This window comes from Lytechinus variegatus, chromosome 7 (assembly GCF_018143015.1).
Source record: "Lytechinus variegatus isolate NC3 chromosome 7, Lvar_3.0, whole genome shotgun sequence".
Taxonomy (NCBI): Eukaryota; Metazoa; Echinodermata; class Echinoidea; order Temnopleuroida; family Toxopneustidae; genus Lytechinus; species Lytechinus variegatus.
The window spans coordinates 25,725,647-25,746,710 of NC_054746.1; the positions used below are offsets into that span (position 1 = coordinate 25,725,647).

Sequence of the window (21,064 nt, forward strand, 5' to 3'; positions counted from 1 at the left end):
TCTTGAACGAAATGTATTCTTAATCCATTCACTAATTATATAATTGTCCAAGGGTTTCCAGAATTATTTAGATTCATACTTGTCTATGATTTCTTTTAAAATTTTATTTCTGTCTTGCCATTAGATTCCATCTCACACAGAGCAAACTACACCATTTTTCATTCTAGAGCAAATTTGGCTCAGTAAGGCACCCTGGAGTTATCTCCATTCTGAGCTTAAATGACAGATTTTTATGGGGCTTTTCATGATTTAAAAAGAAACAACTAAATAACAGTTTAATTTATTCTAATGGCTCAACATTGCATGCCTAGCTATTTATAAATTTAAGTTACTTTTAACTCGAAATGGAGGTAACTTTTGCTTATGTCATTCTGTGCCACATTAGAATTAAAAGTGTAGGTCTATATATGTAAAACAAGAGTGAATAGCTTGGATGAAATTGCAAAAATATGTGTGTGTTATCTTCATCATTGGTAATTAAGCAAATAAAAGCTTGAGCATTATTGAACAAAAGTCCATGGAATATGCAACCTTTTTGCCAATTACTGATTGCTTAAAATGGTCCTCACTAGAGGAAAGGGGAGCCCCACCCCCCAAAAAAAGGGGGATATAATTATTTTAGACGGAACTTGAAAGTCCCTTTAATTTTTATTGTAAATGAATAGGAAAATGAAAATTACCCATCATATTTCTTTTTCCCCAGGGAATGCCTTTTTTTTCTCGCTAATTTGTTTGCATGTTCCTTGGGGATCTGTATCTAGGTCAAGGAAGAGTCAGATACACTAGTTGTTGGTCGTCCTCGTGCTCTGATCCTTTGCCACAACAATCTAGAATGTGGTTAGGAATAAAGCAACCAAAAACAGAGTAAGTTGGATATAGTACACCATCTTGTCCAACAGCCAGCTTAAGCTGTAATGAAAGTGGTGTCAGATGCTCTTTGTGAAAGCCAATACATGATTTGATGGCTTTTTCGGACAATCATGGAGTGTAAGACAAGATTACAGTGAATTTATAGGATAATCAATGTTTGAAAAAAAATTCTGGATCTGAGGATGGATTTACATGTACAGTGAGTTAATGGTGTGGTCTTGTGGTTATTTGTACATGATATGTGAGGTAAAGAAATGAATTTAATATATGAGTACGTGCAATGCTGTGACAGAAATTAGAATACGGTATGCATATTTTCAAAATATCTGTGTGAGAATCCTAATTTTTCCATCAGAAATTATCAAGGGGGTATACTTTACTAAGTCCATTTAAGTCCATTATTCCATTGGACTGGATGATGCAGATTACATGGAGATTGGTTATAATCTCTTTCTTGAGGCAGAAACACCATTCAACATTATTTTGTACTTGTAGTTTGGAGACAACTCCATTCCATTTAAAGTAAAGGTAGTACCCAGGTTACTTTAGATTCCTAATGTGTTGAATATGAGTAGATGTGATGTTCTCATTTCAGACATTTGAGTTGCTTTAACTAAGAACTGAGTCATCTCCCAGATGTTGTGATTCCTATCTAGTCAAATTTGACAATGCAGGCTGAAATTGTATAAGCATATAGGTGATTTGAAATGAAATTAATAATGATTAAGCACAAGATCTATATAGAGCCAGTATTTGTAAGGTAATGACTCTTTTTACTCTATGAAATGAATGCACAAACATAAATGAAACACTGGGAATAAAAATTTTACAGTAGTAAATAACATAAATAACTTATCAGGAGAGAGGAAATAGAAATCTCTTAAAAGATATATGATATTTTATAAAAAGTGGAAAATCAATGACAGATAATTGAGTGCAAATTTGGGAAGCTTCTTTCAAAGGCAATGACCTATATGAGAAAAAGACTCTATTCACCATGAAAAGAATGCAGGTGTGAATCTAAGGTTAAAAAAAGTTAATCTCCTTTTCAAGTCTAAAATTACAAGTTTGTCTTCTTGCAGTCCTCACGTGGTACAAGTTTACCTAGTCCTGTTTTGGTTGATGAAGCGGGGGTTATTATTGGAGGTGTGACCTTATCATTAGGATCTGAGAAAGATCGATCCATCATTTGAACTCTCCCATTGGAAATCAGTGTCCTAGTCTGAAGTGGGTCAAATACATAATCGCTAGGTTGTCTTAAAACCACACACGTCACCTAAGTCTACTGCTTTTTGTGTAATCTTCATTTTGATCATGACGTGGGATGTGAATGCCTTTAAACCATATAAAATATTGGTTTTAATATAAGTTCTCAATGTTTAATGAGTACGAGTCTTATGAAAATTCCATTATTTAACAGAAATCCCAAATGGCTTTTGTAACTCCAATTTGTCTAATAATTTTTAGAAATGTTAAACTTGATGCTGTTGGAGGTGACCACTAAGAAAAAGCATAAAGTTGATAAGTGATGAAATGAGTACCGACATGTTTCTACTGTTATATATGAGGCGCCGCTATTTTCGTTGTTAATCGGAATGCACTTTTATTTGAGGCATTCATTGCATTACACAGAACCTCAATTAGGACAACAAATGATACTGAAAACACACTCTTTATGGGTCCATTAAAAATTGAGGTCAAGTGCTTCAGGATAATAGCCAATATACTAGTACTAGCTATGACAAATTACATTTAATGATAATTGGCAAAAGATGGCTGGGCAGCTATGTGAGATGCACATCCCTTTTAGACAAGCCTGATATTTCTGTTTATACACTACCGTGCACCCCCCCAAAAAAGAAGTATTTCTGAAGAAATTATAAAATTGAGTTTTAATCTTAATTAAATGAGCAGAAATAAAAAGCTCATTTATATTCTAACTGCTTAAAGAAAATAGATGGTTTTGCTTCAACCCTTTTGAATAGACATTTGTTATATATAAAACAGTGGTGCTTTTCAGCCCATTCCAAGTTTGAAGCACTGTTATTTCTGGATTGTCTCTTACATGTCAACTGCCCTTTGAACATCTGAGGAACGGTTGTGTCCTCACGCTAAAACCAGTTTAATGAGGCAAAGTGATCTTGAAAACTACATCGAGAGGTGGTTTTATGAGCTGGTTTGGAAGATTGATTCAACTTCACTGGTTTCCACTAAACTAGTTTTAGGAAAGTAGTGAGAATGGTGTCTCAGACACTGCTGTTGTACAGTGCATCCCACAAAAATGTAAAATGTTTTAAGAGATGACTTTCACTATTATCCAAAATGTTTTTACTATGAATTTGATTCTTATGGTAAAAGTAGAATCTCATCTTTAATTTGAGACCACCAGCTTAGCGAATTAAGTACACATAGTAGGTTGGAAACGAATATTGAGGCCTATCAGAAATGATTTACGCAGAAAACCCCCGTAAGAATCAGAATCGACTCTCATTTCAGGGATCAGTGAGTTAACTTGACAAAGAATACAAACAAAATGCTAATGAGTCAATCGTCAAATAAGCACAGTTGTCTTTATCTCGAATGAATTCTGTTTCTGCATAACATGATTTTGACATTAAAATTTCAATCTCGTCATTCTCATTAATGCGTGAAGTGTTTGTCACATATCAGGTATCAAACTGTAGAGGAATAATTGCATTAGATGGTGATGTAAATAAAATATGATAATTAATTTGCCTTTGAAGAAAAAAGATGTAGGAATCCAAGTTTACCTTTTCTGGGATGCACTGTATAAGGGCTTGATGATTCAAATCCAGTGAATCAAGGCCTATGAAATGTACAGGAAATACAACATGAATTTATCTTTCTAAAATGTTTATTCATATAACTTGAATTAGTCAATTATTAGGACATTTTATTTGAGGCATGCTGCATATACAGTGCGTATCAAAAAAAAGTTTACACTTTGAGAAAGCCCTGGGAATTAAAAAATATACAACATGTGGGTAAATTTTTCACATATAATCTTGGGTTTGGGTCTCATCTATCCAATGAAAGTAAAAGTTTTGACAGAATGTCAAACTTGAGTGAGCACTGTCCATTTTTGTAAAGCTCGCAGAAATCTGTTTGCGCAGAAATGCTCGTTTTCACGCTGTGTCAAGGTGAAAGGGCGAAATCAAACTTACCCTGCGAAACATTTATCATACATTTCCCTTGCACTTTAAGTCAATTTAAATAAAAGGGATAAATTCAAGCATTTTGTAAAAATTTTGCCACCCAAATTAAAATTTCAACACTTAGTAAGCACAATCTTTACACATTTGGGCCAGCTGGATCTGAGGACGTAATATTGAATCTGAACAAAAATCTCCAGCATTTTTCCACTAAGTTTTTATCATTTAAAGTGGGTTTATATTTCACTTTTCATTTAATACTTGTTTCTCCACACTTTTTCAAAGCTTGACAATGATTAACAAAATAAAAATCAAGCCTAAACCATTTCGTGTAAATCACAGCTCAGTGTAAAGCAAATATCGTCACGATGGCCTCGGTGTGTCGGGGAGTGGGGTGGGGCGCAATGCACTCTTCAAAGTGTTTTGGGCAAGGAAACGGGTTAAAAAAAGTAGAAGATATCTTGAAATCAATTTACTAGCTAAATTCCATGTGTTTTTCGTGATTAAGGTCTATTTTTATTCACATAACTATTTTAAAGTTCTGCGCAAATCATTTTTCACTAACTTTTTAAAAGTATGTGGTGCTCACTCAAGCGGAAATATTTTTCGACAGTTATATCGTCATTTGCTTAAATGGATCGGTACCAATGTTAAAATGTGGAAAAATCTTCACGATATTACAAATATATAATTTTACAGGATTTTTTTCTAAGTGTAAACTTTTTTTTGATACGCACTGTATAGGACCTTCTGATATGTTCTGAATGGTCATATGATGTAATATTTCAATACAGAACATTTATCAAACAGCCATTGTATCTGAAAGTCACTGTCATATATCATACATATCCTCTCAGACATTGTACAATATTGTGATTAGTGGATTTCTTCGAAAGCAAGGCAAGAGACTTGATTAAATGAGTCATGGAAAAAATTCAAAGTCATGGAACTTCAATCCTTCAATTATCACCTGTATTGTGCAGATTTGTAGGGTTGTTTTCACTTTGTTTGCACACTGACTATCATAGTTTGAATTGTACTGTGTATTATAAGTTTTTAAATGTATTTGTGAAATTATTATTCTCTTGTATGAGTTGTTTGGATGCATTTCTAAAATTGTTTCATATATTCATTGTATATTTTGATAGTATTAGAGTGAGAATAAGTTTTTCTATTTCCACATGGTGTCATGTTTATCATTGATATGGTAAGAAAATATGTAACAGTTGGAAATCAGCCAAAAAGATCAAAAGAATTTGTGGGCAATATTTTGTGTTTACTGGTTTTACTAATGTTGCCATGCAAATCATTTGGATTTGTTTCTATGAAAAAAGTAGACATAATTATGATAAGTTGATGGAATTATTGATCATATTGTGTTTCTGTTTTACAGTAAAAATCACTTTATCTTTCGATCAACTGTCTCGATATGTCATTTGAATCTTTGGATTGAAATTTCATTTGAGCTCATTTGTCTCTGAGACTATATTGAATGGGCTGATAGGGTGTGGGTCTATTATTTTCCCACAATTCATCTTGTAATGCTAGGTAGTATTGCAAATTATGAAGTCGATACTCATTGGTATTTTTGTTAACTCCTTATTACTCACATCTAAATTTCAATTATGCATTATACCAGTACTACAATAACTTGTTACCATCAACTTTGAGAAGGTTACTAGGATATGTTTAGGTTGTAAGTTTGCCCGGTGAAAGATCTATCTTCATATGATTAATGTGAAAGAGAAAAAGGGGTGTGTGACCCATTTATGTGTACATCTCTGACCCATTTCATTTGCCTTTGTGCATTAATGACTGTACATTTGAGAGGGCCTGATAGTGAAATTCACTGGCACATTTGAAACATGGACCTGTTGTAAGAGGATCTATCTTGAAGATCTTTTATTCTGCCGATCTTGTCAAATTTGAAATATGCCCCAAGGACAGACTGGATAGGAAGTCATCAATAATGGCAGTAAACAAGTTTTACTCTTCATTTCTAAAGGATACATAGGATGTGTTCAATGTTGATTTTCAATTCAGCAACATGAATCATGATTGAAAACGCTATTACAAAACATGGATAATAAGAGAAACAAAGGATGTGTTCAATATTCCCCATTCCCGGGTGTAAAAGTAAACTTCTTTCGGATTGCGATTGGGAGGAAAATTCAATAGCAGAAAAGGATGTTTGGAAACGCGATCAGCTCAGATTTTATGACCTTCAGCATCCACTAGTGCTAAAATGTACCTTTTTGTGCTGGGCCAAACTGCACAATAAAGCTGCATAAATGAAAGTGGGAAATTTAAACATGATCGTAAAATGATCAGATTTTATATTTTTGGCAATGAGCAGTGCACCCCTGATCGTGTTTGTGTTCTGTGTATTGTAATTGGGTTTTCATTCATGATTAATGTTGCTGTTTCATCATGAGTTAACCTTTTATTTCTCTCTGCCATCTTATTTCTTATAATTTCATATATAATTAACACTTTCACTTCTCTACAATTATTTTCTGCTTTAAGCCATTATTTTCATGTTCTATTCTTTCTGTTAGTTACTGTATTCTGTTGATGTTTCCGCATTAATACATGTACTTTCATGTTTTTTTTCTCTCGCTCTCTTGCTCACTCTATTTATATTCTTTCTCACACACACTCATCCCTCACCCTTCATCACTCCATTCCCCCCCCACACACCCCCTCTCTCTTTCTCTGTCTCACTAATCCAATTTATATCACCCTTGCCTTTGCAAATAGAATCCTTTTCTCTCTACCATTTTCTTTTTACAGATCCACATTCAGATTCAAAGTTCATTGATGAAAATTCACACAACCTGGATAATTCTCAATTTTATGTTCAAATAACAAGCAAATTTTAATGTTGCAAGTATTACGTACAGGCCTTTTGTCTTCCTCTCCCTAAACCTCCCCTATCTCAACAGATCCACACAGCATTGAAGAAAGATGGAGCATTCATTGGAGCTATATTTGGAGGGGATACTCTCTTTGAGCTGAGGTGTTCATTGCAGCTGGCTGAACTAGAGAGAGAAGGGGTAAGCTAACAGGTTATTTTTTTAAATTTATTTTCTTGGGATGGCTAGGTAAGTTACCTTACCAAAAGAAAAGTCAGAGGCCCATCTGCAGGAACGCAGCAAGAATCATTTCATCACTAGTTCTCACATGCAGGAGTTAGCCTTTAGTCTTTGTAGCATGATTCAAAGGTGCTATTAATCTTTCACTGCAGTTTTCCTGTGTTTTCCCTGATTGTTTTGTTTATGTTGAATGTGAGGATTTGCGATGCAGCTGTGCTTGCAAGACTTCTTCGTGAAAGACGTGGCTCTTACTTTTTCCTATTTGTCACAGCTCAACTCATCACCCTTTATAATGAGATGGTTGAAATAATTGCTAAAATTTGTGTACAGATCAAAGTTTCAAATACCCCATTTTGTAAAATTAAATCTATTGAAACCAATATATCCATTTGATTTATTGTAGAGGAAGTTAGGGAGAGATTTATCAAAACAGTTTGAAGACTTTGCAAGTTCACTCGTGCATGGGATGTGCTTCCTATGCTCCATCTGTTGAAACTGTTAGCAGTCCAAACAAGAAAGATTTCTTGTATTCTTGTGTCATCAGTGGTTGTCATAACATCATATTGTGACAGTAAGTAGAGTAAAGGGTTACTCCTTATTTATCGGGGAAGATTGAGACATTTTCCCTTCATTTCTTCAACGTCCTTTCCTATTAATGTTTAATTGTTTATTTTGATTTTTGCAGGGGTTTGCACCTCATATATCCCCTTTTGCTGATATGCAAGACATTGGGAATCTTCTTTCAAGATCAGGATACAATATGCTAACAGTCGTAAGTTTTCAACTTTCTGTTCCTTCACGAAATTTTCTTGACTTACTGTGTGTTGAACTCTTGTATATATTCATATAGATTTGCAGCGAGCAATAATTCATGAAACCTTGCGGCACATTATATTGCATTACAGATTTATCACAAAAAATGTTGATGAGGGGGGGGGGGGCTAAAAGTAACCTCCACCCCCCTCCCCCCCCGTGCTAGATAGGATTAAATTCACTCCTAGTCTAGATCCTAAGCTAATGGTATACAAATAGTGGATAGGCATGAGTGCGATGATGCGAGATTTTGCATGAGGTGAAAGAAAGATGCTTGATTCAACGAGGCAGTACTGCGCATTTAGCCAGCAGGCTATACGCGTATTTCATCTTCATTTTGTTTAATGAGTGCAACCAATTGAATCACCTCCTAAAGCCGTGCAACGGTACATTTTGAATGGTACGTTGGTACAAATGTTTGACAGTTAGTCTCCCATTTGCTTTCGTACAACAAGCTAAGTAGACATTGTACAATGAGTTATGACAGTCTCGTGAGATTAAGATTTTTAGTCTCTTTCGCGCATTCTTACATTAAAAAAATTAAAAATTTTAGAACTAGAGTTGACTGATGTCGTAATCTACAAATTTTCATAAAATCCTAATAGAATCATAGACGGCTACAATCTACTAGTTATTGATTTTGTTTTCAAATTCACTCTGTGGGTACTTATAATTCTTGTGAAGGTTTTATGTCTTTTACGTTTTTTAATCACATATTTTCCCCGGTTACCAATGAACCGGGTCTGAAGACATAATGGGGAAAGTTTTCAAATTGACTCCATACAGTCCCTTGGGTACCCTTCACCTTCTTCACTTCTAATTGTATGTGTTTGGACTCCATTTTCTTCCCTTTTTAATGAGATCATTTTCTGTGACCCAAAATTCATGTCTCTTTATGCCTTGTAAAGGAGGAAGCAGGGAATTGAGATGCACTTTAGCAAATTTCTATTTTCTCTTGCTCCAGTTTTACAAAACGCTTTTACCAAACTGGTAAAGCAGCTTAGTCTACAAATTAAGACATTTTTTGAAGAAAACCTATGTACCTTGTTAGTGATATTCAGCTTATTGTAGCTGGTGTCAGTGCCTACAGCACTGTGATGCTGTATTCATTTTTATCCCCAACAACTGAATGAGGTTGATGTTGGCGGCTTGGCCCAATATTCTTAATATGCGTTATTTTATTGTCATTGGCTATTTCATTGGCAATATAATTGCCATCATCATCATCATTTTTATAGTCGTTTTTATTGTTATTGTCTTTTTTATTGTTGTTGTCAGTGTCATTTACACAGGAATGGTACGGACAGAATTTTGCATTAATACCATTCATAAAACAATACTAGAAATCTCTAATACATATATATTTTTTCTTTTCATAGAATAGAAGTAAAACACATCTGTAGTATGGGTGTATACATGCATGCATTTTATGTTTTAAAATGGATAGGGGAGAGGCAACTCTCTCAAGCAGCATATTTTCATTAAGCCTTAATTACTTTTCAAAATAATTATATTATATTGGCCGTAACGAGTGGAATGTTTCGTGTATTCCATAAAATAAAGCCATCCAATATTATTATAATCATCTACCCCAACCCCCACAAAAAAGGAGGGAAAATTTTGATTGAACTAGTCATATCTTATCACATTTTGGCATCATTTCATGGGATCATGTTTGGTTGTTGACATGCAACTTATGTAGTTCATTATGACATCATTGAGTGTAATTGTGCTCTATGCTGCGCATCGCATTGCTTTCATTGTTGTACGCATTGTATATTTCTTGCATGCACACTAGTCTATTTAATACGGTCTCATATTCAGTGGCAAATTTTGTAAAGGAGCCTTTGGGATATTCATCGGATTTTTATCCTTTTTAGGGATATGCTCTGATACTGCAGGTGCAATTGATGAAGACCAAAATAAGTGTTTTTAATGCATCGCTAAAACAATCTATATAGATGATAATGAATGATATCTTCTTTCCCAATGTACATGTAAATTTGTTCTTTAGTACTGTTTTAGTAGAATATTCTAAATTTAATTTTACTTTAGTCATTTTATTTTTTTTATGTTTTTGAGATTTAGTTACAAAATGAAATTTTCAGTGGTTTAGGCAAAATTATTTCTGTAAATTATAAGGCTGGATTGTATTACATAAAAGTGAGACTCCCCCTTTGAAACTTCATGCATTTCTATGTTTATGTAACATGTAACATTATACAAAAAGCTTTAGGGCGGAATGACTGAGACTTCCTGCTTTCAACTTGACCTACATTTGACATTGACATACCTCAGAAAGAAGAGAGCTGTCTTCTCTCCGAAAGATTTGTCTTCATGACACGAAGAGACTGCAGTTTCATGCTGACTGTTGAAAATTCTGCTTTGTATTGCAGACATGAAGCTTAGTGGCCTAGAAAAAAATATGAATTTTCATTAGGTTTCTATTTTGTAATTCTTGTAATTATTCCTAAGTTTCATTTTAATATTTCTGTATTTTTTTTCCAAACTTCTCTTGAAAAATATAAGTTACATGGAAAATATGTAATCAATGGGTTTATATTAGGAGGCATGAATTTGGCAAGTGAGAAAACACTGGTGCATGTTGCATCTTGAGATCAGTGGTCAGCAGAAAATCAACAGATTGATCAGAATGGAGTCTGAAAGATCAGACTACATCTTGGTAGCACTTGGTTGTGTTCGATTGTCTTAACATGGTCTCATCAAGGGAGCCAAGCGTTGAATTACGCGAGGTGTCTTTCAACAGGACAATTTCCGCTTGCAGCCAAGTAATTTGTGAGATTTGACGTCAGGTGGCAAGTACAAGGGCACCTCATTCTGCCGAGCCGTCTTTGGGTCTCCTTGTAGCATTGACTGCCTCTTTTCTCAATCACTCTTTCAACATCTTTCCAGACATTTACTCTCATGTGAGAAAGCATTACCTGTCATTTAAAACCATGATATATAATGACTCTTGAACAGAATGTGGTGAAGAGGTAAAATGAAGCGCGAAATGAGATGTGCTCCATTTGAAACAATCGCCCAGATTTTCTATTTAATTCCTGTCAAGATCGAGTTCATCGTACTGACTACTGATAATAGTCTCGTAGATATTAAATTCTCTCATGGATGAGTATGATATTGCATCGTTGTATCAAGCAATTGTGCAATTGATGTGTCTAGGGATCTAGCAGTTGTTGACATCGCAGTTAACAAATGGGATAGTATCATCTTCCTTGTCCTTTTTATGGAGTACCCTAATTTTTACAATACAAATTTATAATTTCACATTTTCATTTCATTACACTCATATCTCGGCTTTTAATCAAATCCATTGTAGATGATTGATACAGAATTTTTTATTGTTGGCATTCAACATTTACTCATTATCTTGGATATTTACAGGCTTGAGAGCATGCATTCAGCATTCATCCATACTTTTGCCATTTACAGAGATGAGATGGGACAATTAGAACTAACATTTACTGCAGATCATTATGTGATAATGAGCAGATCCATCTGATATACCAAATGAGTGCCATGACTCATTTGTGTGGTATTGCTTTAAAAAAGTAAACCATGTCATGATGAGGTTTTTTTCTCTCAAATTCAAGATAGATGACTTTAAAAGGAGTACTTCATCCTGATGTTGAGTTAATTTTAAACAGACGAAAATCAAACAAGCAAATTAGTGAAAACATAATCATCATTGAATGAAAGTAACAAGAGCATTTTTAGGATAGCATTAATTATGAAAGAGAATAATGAGAATGGACACTGCCACCACAACCCATCTCTTTCAATGCATTTGATGATGTGAAGTTAGAACCTTATCAACTTTGTGTTATGAATGTTAAAACATGCTCTTACTCTTCAATTGAATATGTGAAATCGTCTTAACTAAATTGTCTTTTCTAAATGTTTTGTAGTTCTTCAGTCAAATCAATTTATTCTCAAGATAAAGTATTGAAATCTCATCCTTAGGGATGGTTAAAAATAAATATGAGCTTTCACTTTGGTTTCATGTCCTTTGTACAGGAGAATAGGAAGGTCAAATCTAAAGTCGCCATTTTTCTGCATTGTCAAATTTTCACAGGGATAAGGATGAATACAGATTTCACAGAATTACAGGAAAAAATATTTTCAGGTAAAAAATGAATTGTTAAAAATACAGTGAAAAACATCAAGGTCAAAGCAGAATTAAAGAAAAGAAAACATTGCATCATTGGAGACTCTATCAACTAGATCTGAATACAGAGTGTCATATATCTGACAAATATGAGTGCTACATGTATATATGAACTTATATGTATTGTTAGAAAAGTGAATTTCAATAAAGGAGGTAAAATAGGATTTTCAGGAAAACTCATCTTGGAGGATTTACATAATAAAAAGGTAGCTCACAATATTCTGTTGGATATAATACAATGTCTGGAGGATAAGCAATGTCTGAAGCTGTGTCTTAACTGCCTAACTCACTATTCCGATATGGCAGTAATGCTCTGGACATCGTGTGTGGTGTTCCATTCTACAGCGACGACAGGGTTAATAAACAGTTCGTTGAAAGTGGAGCGTTTAAGGTGAAGGAGATGCGATGCAGTGTGAAGGTGCATCAGATTTGGGATAGAGATTAGGAAGAATGAGAAGAGCACGTCTGGAGTGTCTGTGACAGCCGGTTAATCTACCCCAGGTGGTGCCCCATTAATCCTCATGACTGGATAATCCGATTGGCCTACTCACGCTGCTTCTTGTTACTCTTGATGGTTCACCGGGCCAATCATGGATAAGAAGAGTAATGGAAGTTGCTTTATTGGTAGATCATTCCCACTCCTGCTTCTCGAGTAGGAATCACCTAAACCAGGATTGACTGATTTTGTAGCAATGAGCTCTGACTGCGATAGTCAACATGTTGGGTGGATGAAGAAGTTGAATTTCAATGCTTTTTTAAAGACAGGTGTCACTTGCTTTCTCTTTCTTAAAGTAAATTCACTATTCTCTCATTTTTTTCCATCTATATTGATTGTATTATATACTTGATGTTCCCCTTTTCTAGAGCATTCCTACATGTATTTAGATCCATGTATAGATCTTAAGTAGATGTGAACGTATTGTGTGTGTTTTGGGGCTTTCTCATGCATTATTGTCATTTTTTTCTTGATCTTTACCACTTGGCTATTTACAACTTCTCTCTCTCTCTCATATTTCTCCCACCACCTCCCTTATCTTTCCTAATCCTTCCACCCCCCCCCCCCCCCCCTCTCTGCGTTGCCTCATTGACAATATTGCCTGTCTTAGGTAAATGTCAATATGCTTTATTTTACTTGTTTTTAGACAACAGTGCTATTCATATTATGTTCATATTCTTCATTTTCCTTCAGTTCATCTTTCTCCCTGTCCCCCTTCATCTTTTATCTTTCCCCATTCCTTCCCTTTCTCAATCCCCCCCATCCATCACTTTGTGCACTAACCCTCTTTTTTCCACCAAGCAATTTTTATTCAAAGCAAGAAGCTTCCCCAAGAGCAACTTCAGATAATGCATAAACAAGATTGTATTGTAATGAACTATGGCCTTGGGGAGCTCCTAATTGTATTATCTCTGGGCGAGGATAATGAGACCTTTGATTCAAAGGATCTTGCGAATCACATTCCCTTTGCGGCTCATTAGATTATTGCCGATTTCTCTCAGTCAATGACAAACACTGAGAATGTTTCCTATTTGACTTTCTCATTACATTAATTGCTTTTCGTTCTGTTCTTGGATCTTCATTACTCATTCTTCTTTATGTCACCTTCAAGCATGCGATCTTCTTCTTGTAAATTAACTTATTAGTCTCAACCGGGTACATGCTGTATTCCATCACCACACTGTCTTACATGATTATAAAAAAATGACTCTTTTTAAATGTTTTCCTCTCTTTGAAGCAGTGGCATTGTCCCATGTCATAACTTTTATATTTACACTGTGCAATTATTGCTTTTATCCTACACACTTTCTAACAGATTCAATTCATTCTTCATCTTGTTTACCGTCTAGTTGTCTCTTATTTTCTATATTGTATTCAACATATTTTTATGAAACATGTTAGTACAGATTTTTTTTCTTTGCTAATCTACTTCTTATTGCTTGGTAAGTTTCACAGGTTTGCACTTTGCAGGCATTTTTATAAGAGGTTTGAATATATTTGAGAGATATAAAGCTTATGATATCCTTTGCATCATGTCATAATACAATGTCATAACACAATTTTTCAGACTTAAATTTATAAAACAAGAACATTGATAATCATGACTAGCTGTATCCTTTAGCTGAAAGAAGGATTTTGGACACCATGATCAGTAGTGGTATGACGTGTATTGAATTACACATTTGATCCATGAAAAAGGATCCATTATTTGGTCATTCCATTGTCAAAGTTATATACCATAATTCCATTGAAAGAGCCCTCCATCAAATACTGTAGGGATTTTCCCCAATTTTGAATTTCCATTAAACACAAAGGTCTGTAAGTATTGAATTTGAGCTTCTAATATTATAAACAATAGTGGAATAACATTGCCTACCTGTGTATTCATTCTATGTGTATTGCCATTGTTCACTACTTGTACAGTGAGATGAGGAAATCCAATTCACTCATCAAGTTTTTTTTATTTGATCATAAAATCATGCATCTCATTGTCTTCTTATTTTCTATTGTCTTGAGATCAATTCCATCAAATTTGTTATTCAAAATGTCATACAAACAAAATAGAATTGATTATACCGATAGTGGATCAAAAGAACCGTTGTCTATGTAAAGCAAATGTGAAGTCTCTTTATGCATGAACAAAGGGTTTTTGATTCAATTTTAAATCGGCGCTCTTCGCGTTTATTGAGAGAATCTCAAGGCCTTAGCAGCATCGTGTCACATGACTGATCACATGGATAATGTACCAGCACCCTTCCTGAGAATTAACCACGGCAGACGCACCATGTGGCTGTCATGGGAGTTGAGACTCTCTCGTTGATGAGACCATGTGACGATTAATGAGACGTCAGCCCCTGGTGCGTTTCTTTCCACTTTGTCAGTTTGAAAGCTTTGTTATTTGATGCTCCTGGTTGGCAGATCACCCTCTGGCTGTTATAGACACTTGTAACATTCAATCTTCTCCCATATCCTAGCTCACTCTTCTATATCTCTTCATCATTTACTGTCTATTACTTTTCACCGCTTTCTATTGCTTTCGATTATAGGGTTTGTTGTAAACCCTTCCCCTCTTGGATATTTAGAGGTCATCTCCTTTTTTAGTCATTTTTTCCAGTCTAATAGATTTTTTTGTTTCCTTATGAAGGTACAGTATAAGCTTTGCCCTTGGTTTTAAATGCTTCCATGAATTCTGTCTTGCCCTTGTCTAATTTTGTTCTATCCCCCTCCTTATTTTCATCTTGTCTCTCCTGTTTGTATTGTCTTTATTTCCCTTTCTATCTATCTATCCATCCATCTATCCATCCATCCATCTATTTGTCTCTCTCTCTGTCTGTCTGTCTCTCTATCTCTATCTATCTATCCTTCTATCTCTCCATCAATATTTCTTGTTTCAAAGTTGCAGGGTTTCTATGTTCCTAAATAAAAATAAATAAAATGTCATAAATAAAAATGGCTCTCATCTTACCTTAAGCTTTCATGCATAGCAGCTGTAGCCACATGATGAATTGAAAATTGTTGTGAACTCATGATGGTGAACTCCTGTTATTCATAAAACGAAACACTGTGAAAATGTCAGGGTGTATAGTTACTTGTGTAGCAGGCATGCATGAATGTCCAAGTGATGTGAGTTCTTGAACTCCCGTTTCCTTGTAAGTAGACACATTGAATGCGACTCATGTCTCTTGCGTTCAGCCTTGGGTGCAATTAGATGCCATGCTGTTGCACTCCCTCCTAATGTCCTCTGGGAGTTGACTGTACAGTACATACTTCAGAACTGCCATGTGAATCCTTCCTTGTGCTGCAGGGTGAATTCAAGCAGATCAGTTTTCACCCATTCTCTTTTGTTCATTTCAGATTCCTTGACATTGAAGTTTTTCTTGACGTCACAGACTTAATCTTGAAAATATCGAGTTTTTCCATTTCAAACTTGTCTTGAATGTGCCAAAAGGAACGTAAATGATGAATAGAAATCAACATATTTGATCATATTTATTGTTTAGGTACATGATGTACATGGATAGCTTAAAGGAAGGGGATGCATTGTCCCAAAGGATCCAAAACAGTCTGAAAACTAACTTGAGAGTGATTTACCATAATCTACATTGCTGCTCCATTTGGAAGAATTGTCATTATACCTGTTGCACAAGGATCATTTGAAGAAACGGGGGCTATTTAAGTTCAGAAAGCAACCCTCTTGTGATTTGCCTTTTAGTGCCTTATGCATTAGTATCAATTAAGACAAAGTAGCATATTTTATTAAACTGTTACATGTCGGAAGACTATATTTCAATTATTCACTTATATGAGCAATATCAATTAAAAAGTAACATGTTCGCAATAGCTGCACAGAATAGAATAGATTTGTATATTTTTTTTTGGGGGGGGGTGATAAACTCTTCATTTCAGTATCATTAAATTAATTTGTGTGATGTGTTTTTCCTTCAATATCATACTGAAATCAGTTATTTAAACATATTATATTACATAAACAATAAATTGAATGGGTCATGGCACACCATCAAATGATTTTAATTGTTGTAATGAATAAGATATTATGTTGACCAATGAAATAAATTAATGTAATTGATTTTCTGAAATATGCTGATTGTAATTATGATTATGAATGCAAATACTAATAAGTTCTTAGAATGGTATACACCACATTAAAATTATGACCCTTGTCATATCTAGACTTCACCTTTCTCATCATTTGCCACCATCAATTTCATGTAATTAGAAATTTAGACTATTCCATACTTTTTTCTAGATTAGGTAAAAAAATCCATCATCTAGAGAGGAATAAAAAAGAGAATGGCTATGAATATTGGATCTTAAAGTATTCACTGGTCAAGACTGAAACATGCCTGTATATTTTTTAATTTGGTATGAATTTTCTACTTCCAAACAGATGTGCATGTATGTCAGAAGTACATTTGCTGCCTATCATCAGAATCATTCCCACAGTTTGTTATGTATTGGTAATTTGTCATAAGATTGAATATAAAATACTCACGACAGCAAATGATGTGTTTAATTTTCTCCAATTTATTCAAATCGATTTCAGTCTTCATTTTTGTTGATTGAAAATTACATTATTTTATTAAAACACAATGAGTTGTAAGGATCATGTTTGCCACTACTCATTTAGAGAGCGGGAGAATAATGTTCCTTAGAGCTAGCTAGGATTTCCTACTGTCTCCTCTCCCTTGCCTATTCCTTGTCCAATTTTGATGAAATTTTCAGTGTTTTGTTTGTCTGATTTTTCTTTATCTGTTCAAATGCTATTATTTTCAGCATGGAGTACCCATTTACTCCTGATCTGGGCCCCATAGCATAAAGCTTTGCAATTGATCGTTGGGCTGATTTCCATGGCAAGTGCATTGATCTTGTATGACCAATCGAAAGAATCAGCTCGGTTACTAGGCCCTGGAGGGTGTTTCACAAAGATTTAAGTATGACTTGCACTTAAATGTCTAATTGGATGCGGTATAAAAGACATGACCGCATTGGTCAGATCATGCCAAGAAGATGTGCACTACTACGTATTGATCCATAAGATTGCGCGTTGCGTAACATGTACGTGTTGGCATTTAAGTGCGACTCTAAGTCATGCTTAAATCTTTGTGAAATGAAAATGAAAATCCATAATTTATTGTTCGAAATAGACATAAAATGAAATACTCCAAAAATTTGCTTTGCTCAATTGATCGTGGGCTCGGCAGCCACTGTGCAGCGCCAGATCGACGAGGCTCTATCCCTTTAATCGTTGAACGCCAAACAGGGTAGCAGCAACTCCCATCTTTTAACGTCTTTTGGTCTGACCCGGCCAGGGTTTGAACCCCTGACCTCCCGGTTGTGAGACGGATGCTCTACCAACTGAGCCAACACCCCCCTAAGAAGCAAGGTGATCCAGAAGAGACCATCACTAGCTGATTTCAAACCGCCTTGATCATAAGAATCCCTGTTAAATTTCGAGAACTTTTTAACACTAAAAAATACCCATTAATTATTCCTGCATTCACGCCGCCCCGAAACATACTCTTGGGGATAAGTTCCTGAAGTTACAAACATGCGCAGTATGGTCTGATAACCAAGCAAGGCGCGAGATTAAAAATCACTATCTCAGCGGCCACTCACAGCGCCCGCCCCAACTACATGCTAAGCTAAAAGTTCTTGTAAATTGCTTTCACACTGCCAAAATACCTGCGACCTTGGAAAATTCTCGCGAAAGTTCTCTTAATTTTGACAAGTGCCTTCTATTTTTTTTAGTGGGTATTTTCCCGTGGGGAGATTACGCATAATTTGCTTTCACATTGCCAATATGACATGTACCTGTTATTTTCTGATCGGGGTAAATTTCCCTATCAGAAAATAACTGGAATTGACGAACTTCGAGGTGGTCTGAAACCACCTTCTGTAAGGTTGTTTTCTGGATCATGCCAGAAGATTGTTTTTATTATTCCATGGAGGCATTTCTTGAAAGTTGTCAGCAGTAACTTGTCAGTTGTCAGCTCTCACAATAACAGTGATATTCTTTGTTTTGATTAGCTGAGGGCACTAGTCTCTGACTGGTACAATGGTAAATGTGGAAGAATAGGTGGTTTCAGACCGCCTCGAAGTTCGCCAGTTCCAGGTATTCTCTGATCGGGAAATTTACCCCGATCAGAAAATACCAGGTATTTTGGTAATGTGAAAGCAAACTACGCGTAATCTCCCCGAAAGAAAATACCCGCTAAATAGTAGGTACTTGGCGAAATTACGAGAACTTTTGTGGGGATTTTTCCAAGGTCGCAGGTATTTTGGCGATGTGAAAGCAAATTACGGGAACTTTTTTCCCAGCGTGTCGTTGGGCGCGGCGGCGTGGGTGGCTGCTGGGCTAGAGATTTTGAATCTCCCGCCTTGCCTGCTTATCAGACCACACTGCGCATGCTCGTAACTTCGGGAACTTATCCCGAAGGATGTGTTTCGGGGCGGTGTGAATGCAGGAACAATTAACGGGTATTTTTTAGCCTTAAAAAGTTCTCGTAATTTAACGGGGATTCTTGTGATCGAGGCGGTTTGAAACCGCCTAAAGACAACTTGTTGGTGCTGACAAGAAGTGGTGTCCTGGATGGGGAGCGTTTCATCAACATTTTCATCAACAAGTCAGATCTGACATCTTTCCCTGAGGAGCGTTTCATGAAAAGGACTTGTTAGACATTTTATCTCAAAGGTCCCATTTTTTTTCAACAGTTGCCATAGTAAAAGTGCTTCTTAGCCAATCAAAACCAAAGAAAGTTGTCCGATCTGACAACTTGTTGGACAAAAAAATGTTGATGAAACACTCCCCTGTTGTTGATTGGCTGAGAGACACTGTTCCAATGATAACTGTCAGCCAAAATGGGACTTTTGGGATAAAAGTCCAACAAGTCCTTTCATGAAACGCTCCCCAGGACTGCTTGATCATTCTCAGTCCAGAAAAGTAAGTGTATTCAAACAGGTTCTGTAAGGACTTGAATTGAATTGGAGTTGAACTCAAGTGAATTGTTTATTTATTTACCCATGATTATACTTTGTTAACATGCCAGTTGCAATAGGCAATGGGTTATAATATAAGCTGAAATCATATCGTTTTTTTATTAAGGTTGAATTATGCAATAGCATTCTTTGTAATAATTTTATGGGTTAGTTTGGAAAGTACCAATCTGCATGTGTAATCTGAAAAAAAAACTTAGTTGAATAATTCAACACAAATTCCCTGGAGATATGCTTCCTGTAAGAGTTTGATCCTCCTCAAGTTAGCATTTGATTTGACAGCGAGAGAAGCAGTGTGAGTGTCAAGGCTCCAACATAATTAGCCTAAAAGAAAAGCAATTTCTTTTCGGCATCATTTATGCGTTGTTATTAGTTCACTTGATTTGAAGTGAGTGACATGCCGTGAGGCAGGCTCATGTTACTGTTTATACCCAGTCTCATGACTATTTCAAATGCCAATATTCATGGTTAGTATCTTGGCCTAGTGGGGTCCCAGATATGGGCTAGTATTTCCTCCATCGCAGCCAGGATGCTACCTGCATGCCTGATGAGTCTCACACCATGTTTTCAGGATGTTGGGTTCAGTTTTGGATTGTTGATTGCCATTTTGAGGACTTTGTTTGGACCCTTGAACCCATTGGCCCATATTTTGATTCCTTGCTTGTCTTTAAATAATGTTTGAATCTGTATGAACAAGACATGGCACAAATGTTTGCAGTAGAATGTGAGGAGGCTAGATGTGCATCGGATGGTAATGAGAAGATATTGCGAAACCCAGGGTGAAATCACCACTCAGATGCCAAATGTCTACTTTGCCCTGAAAATACATTTAAAAGCAAAAATATTAATTTGTCTTTGTGTTTCAGTTTGAGCTATCAATTATGATCAAGACATTCCATATAGGGTTTCTGTATCTTGATCGGTTCTAAGGTTATACTTTATCACATGTACTGTATAGCTTTATGAATTTTCTTCCAGGGGAGGGGTCCAGTTGTGTGCAATCTGACCGCATTGGTCAGATCATGTAAAGAGGACATGCACTACTGGATATGATAAAAAACATTGCGTGTTGCATATCATGTATGCATTGGCATTTACTGGGACTCTAAATAAGTCATACGTACATGTAAATTTTTGTGAAACACCCCCCCCCCCAGATCTGGCAAAACTATCCAAGCAAGAACAGATTGGAGATTTTTTTTTTGATAAGTTGATGCAACTTGTAGGGTGTTTTCATGAATTTCAATCCCCATGTGAACTTCAGCTCTGTTTTGACAAAGTACATTGTCTTGTGAGAGGCCTATTTTATTGGTAGTGATGAGGTACTTGGGTTTTTTAGTGTGATGCATAGTGTGCATTCCCCATAGCAGGGGCTTCGATCCATTTTTCAGATTCGGGGGGCGAAATCATAATC

The 21,064-nt window shown here is 35.7% G+C and overlaps 1 protein-coding gene across 2 annotated transcripts in view; it reads left to right on the forward strand.

Annotated features, from left to right (window-relative positions):
- Positions 1 to 21,064, forward strand: part of LOC121418847 (arginine-hydroxylase NDUFAF5, mitochondrial-like) — a 90,954-nt gene that overhangs the window by 32,058 nt on the left and 37,832 nt on the right. For both annotated transcript variants that reach the window (XM_041613030.1, XM_041613029.1), the window contains exons 8-9: positions 6,989 to 7,099; positions 7,824 to 7,910. In XM_041613030.1, the coding sequence (XP_041468964.1) occupies positions 6,989 to 7,099; positions 7,824 to 7,910 (198 nt within the window). The remainder of the gene's footprint in view (positions 1 to 6,988; positions 7,100 to 7,823; positions 7,911 to 21,064) is intronic.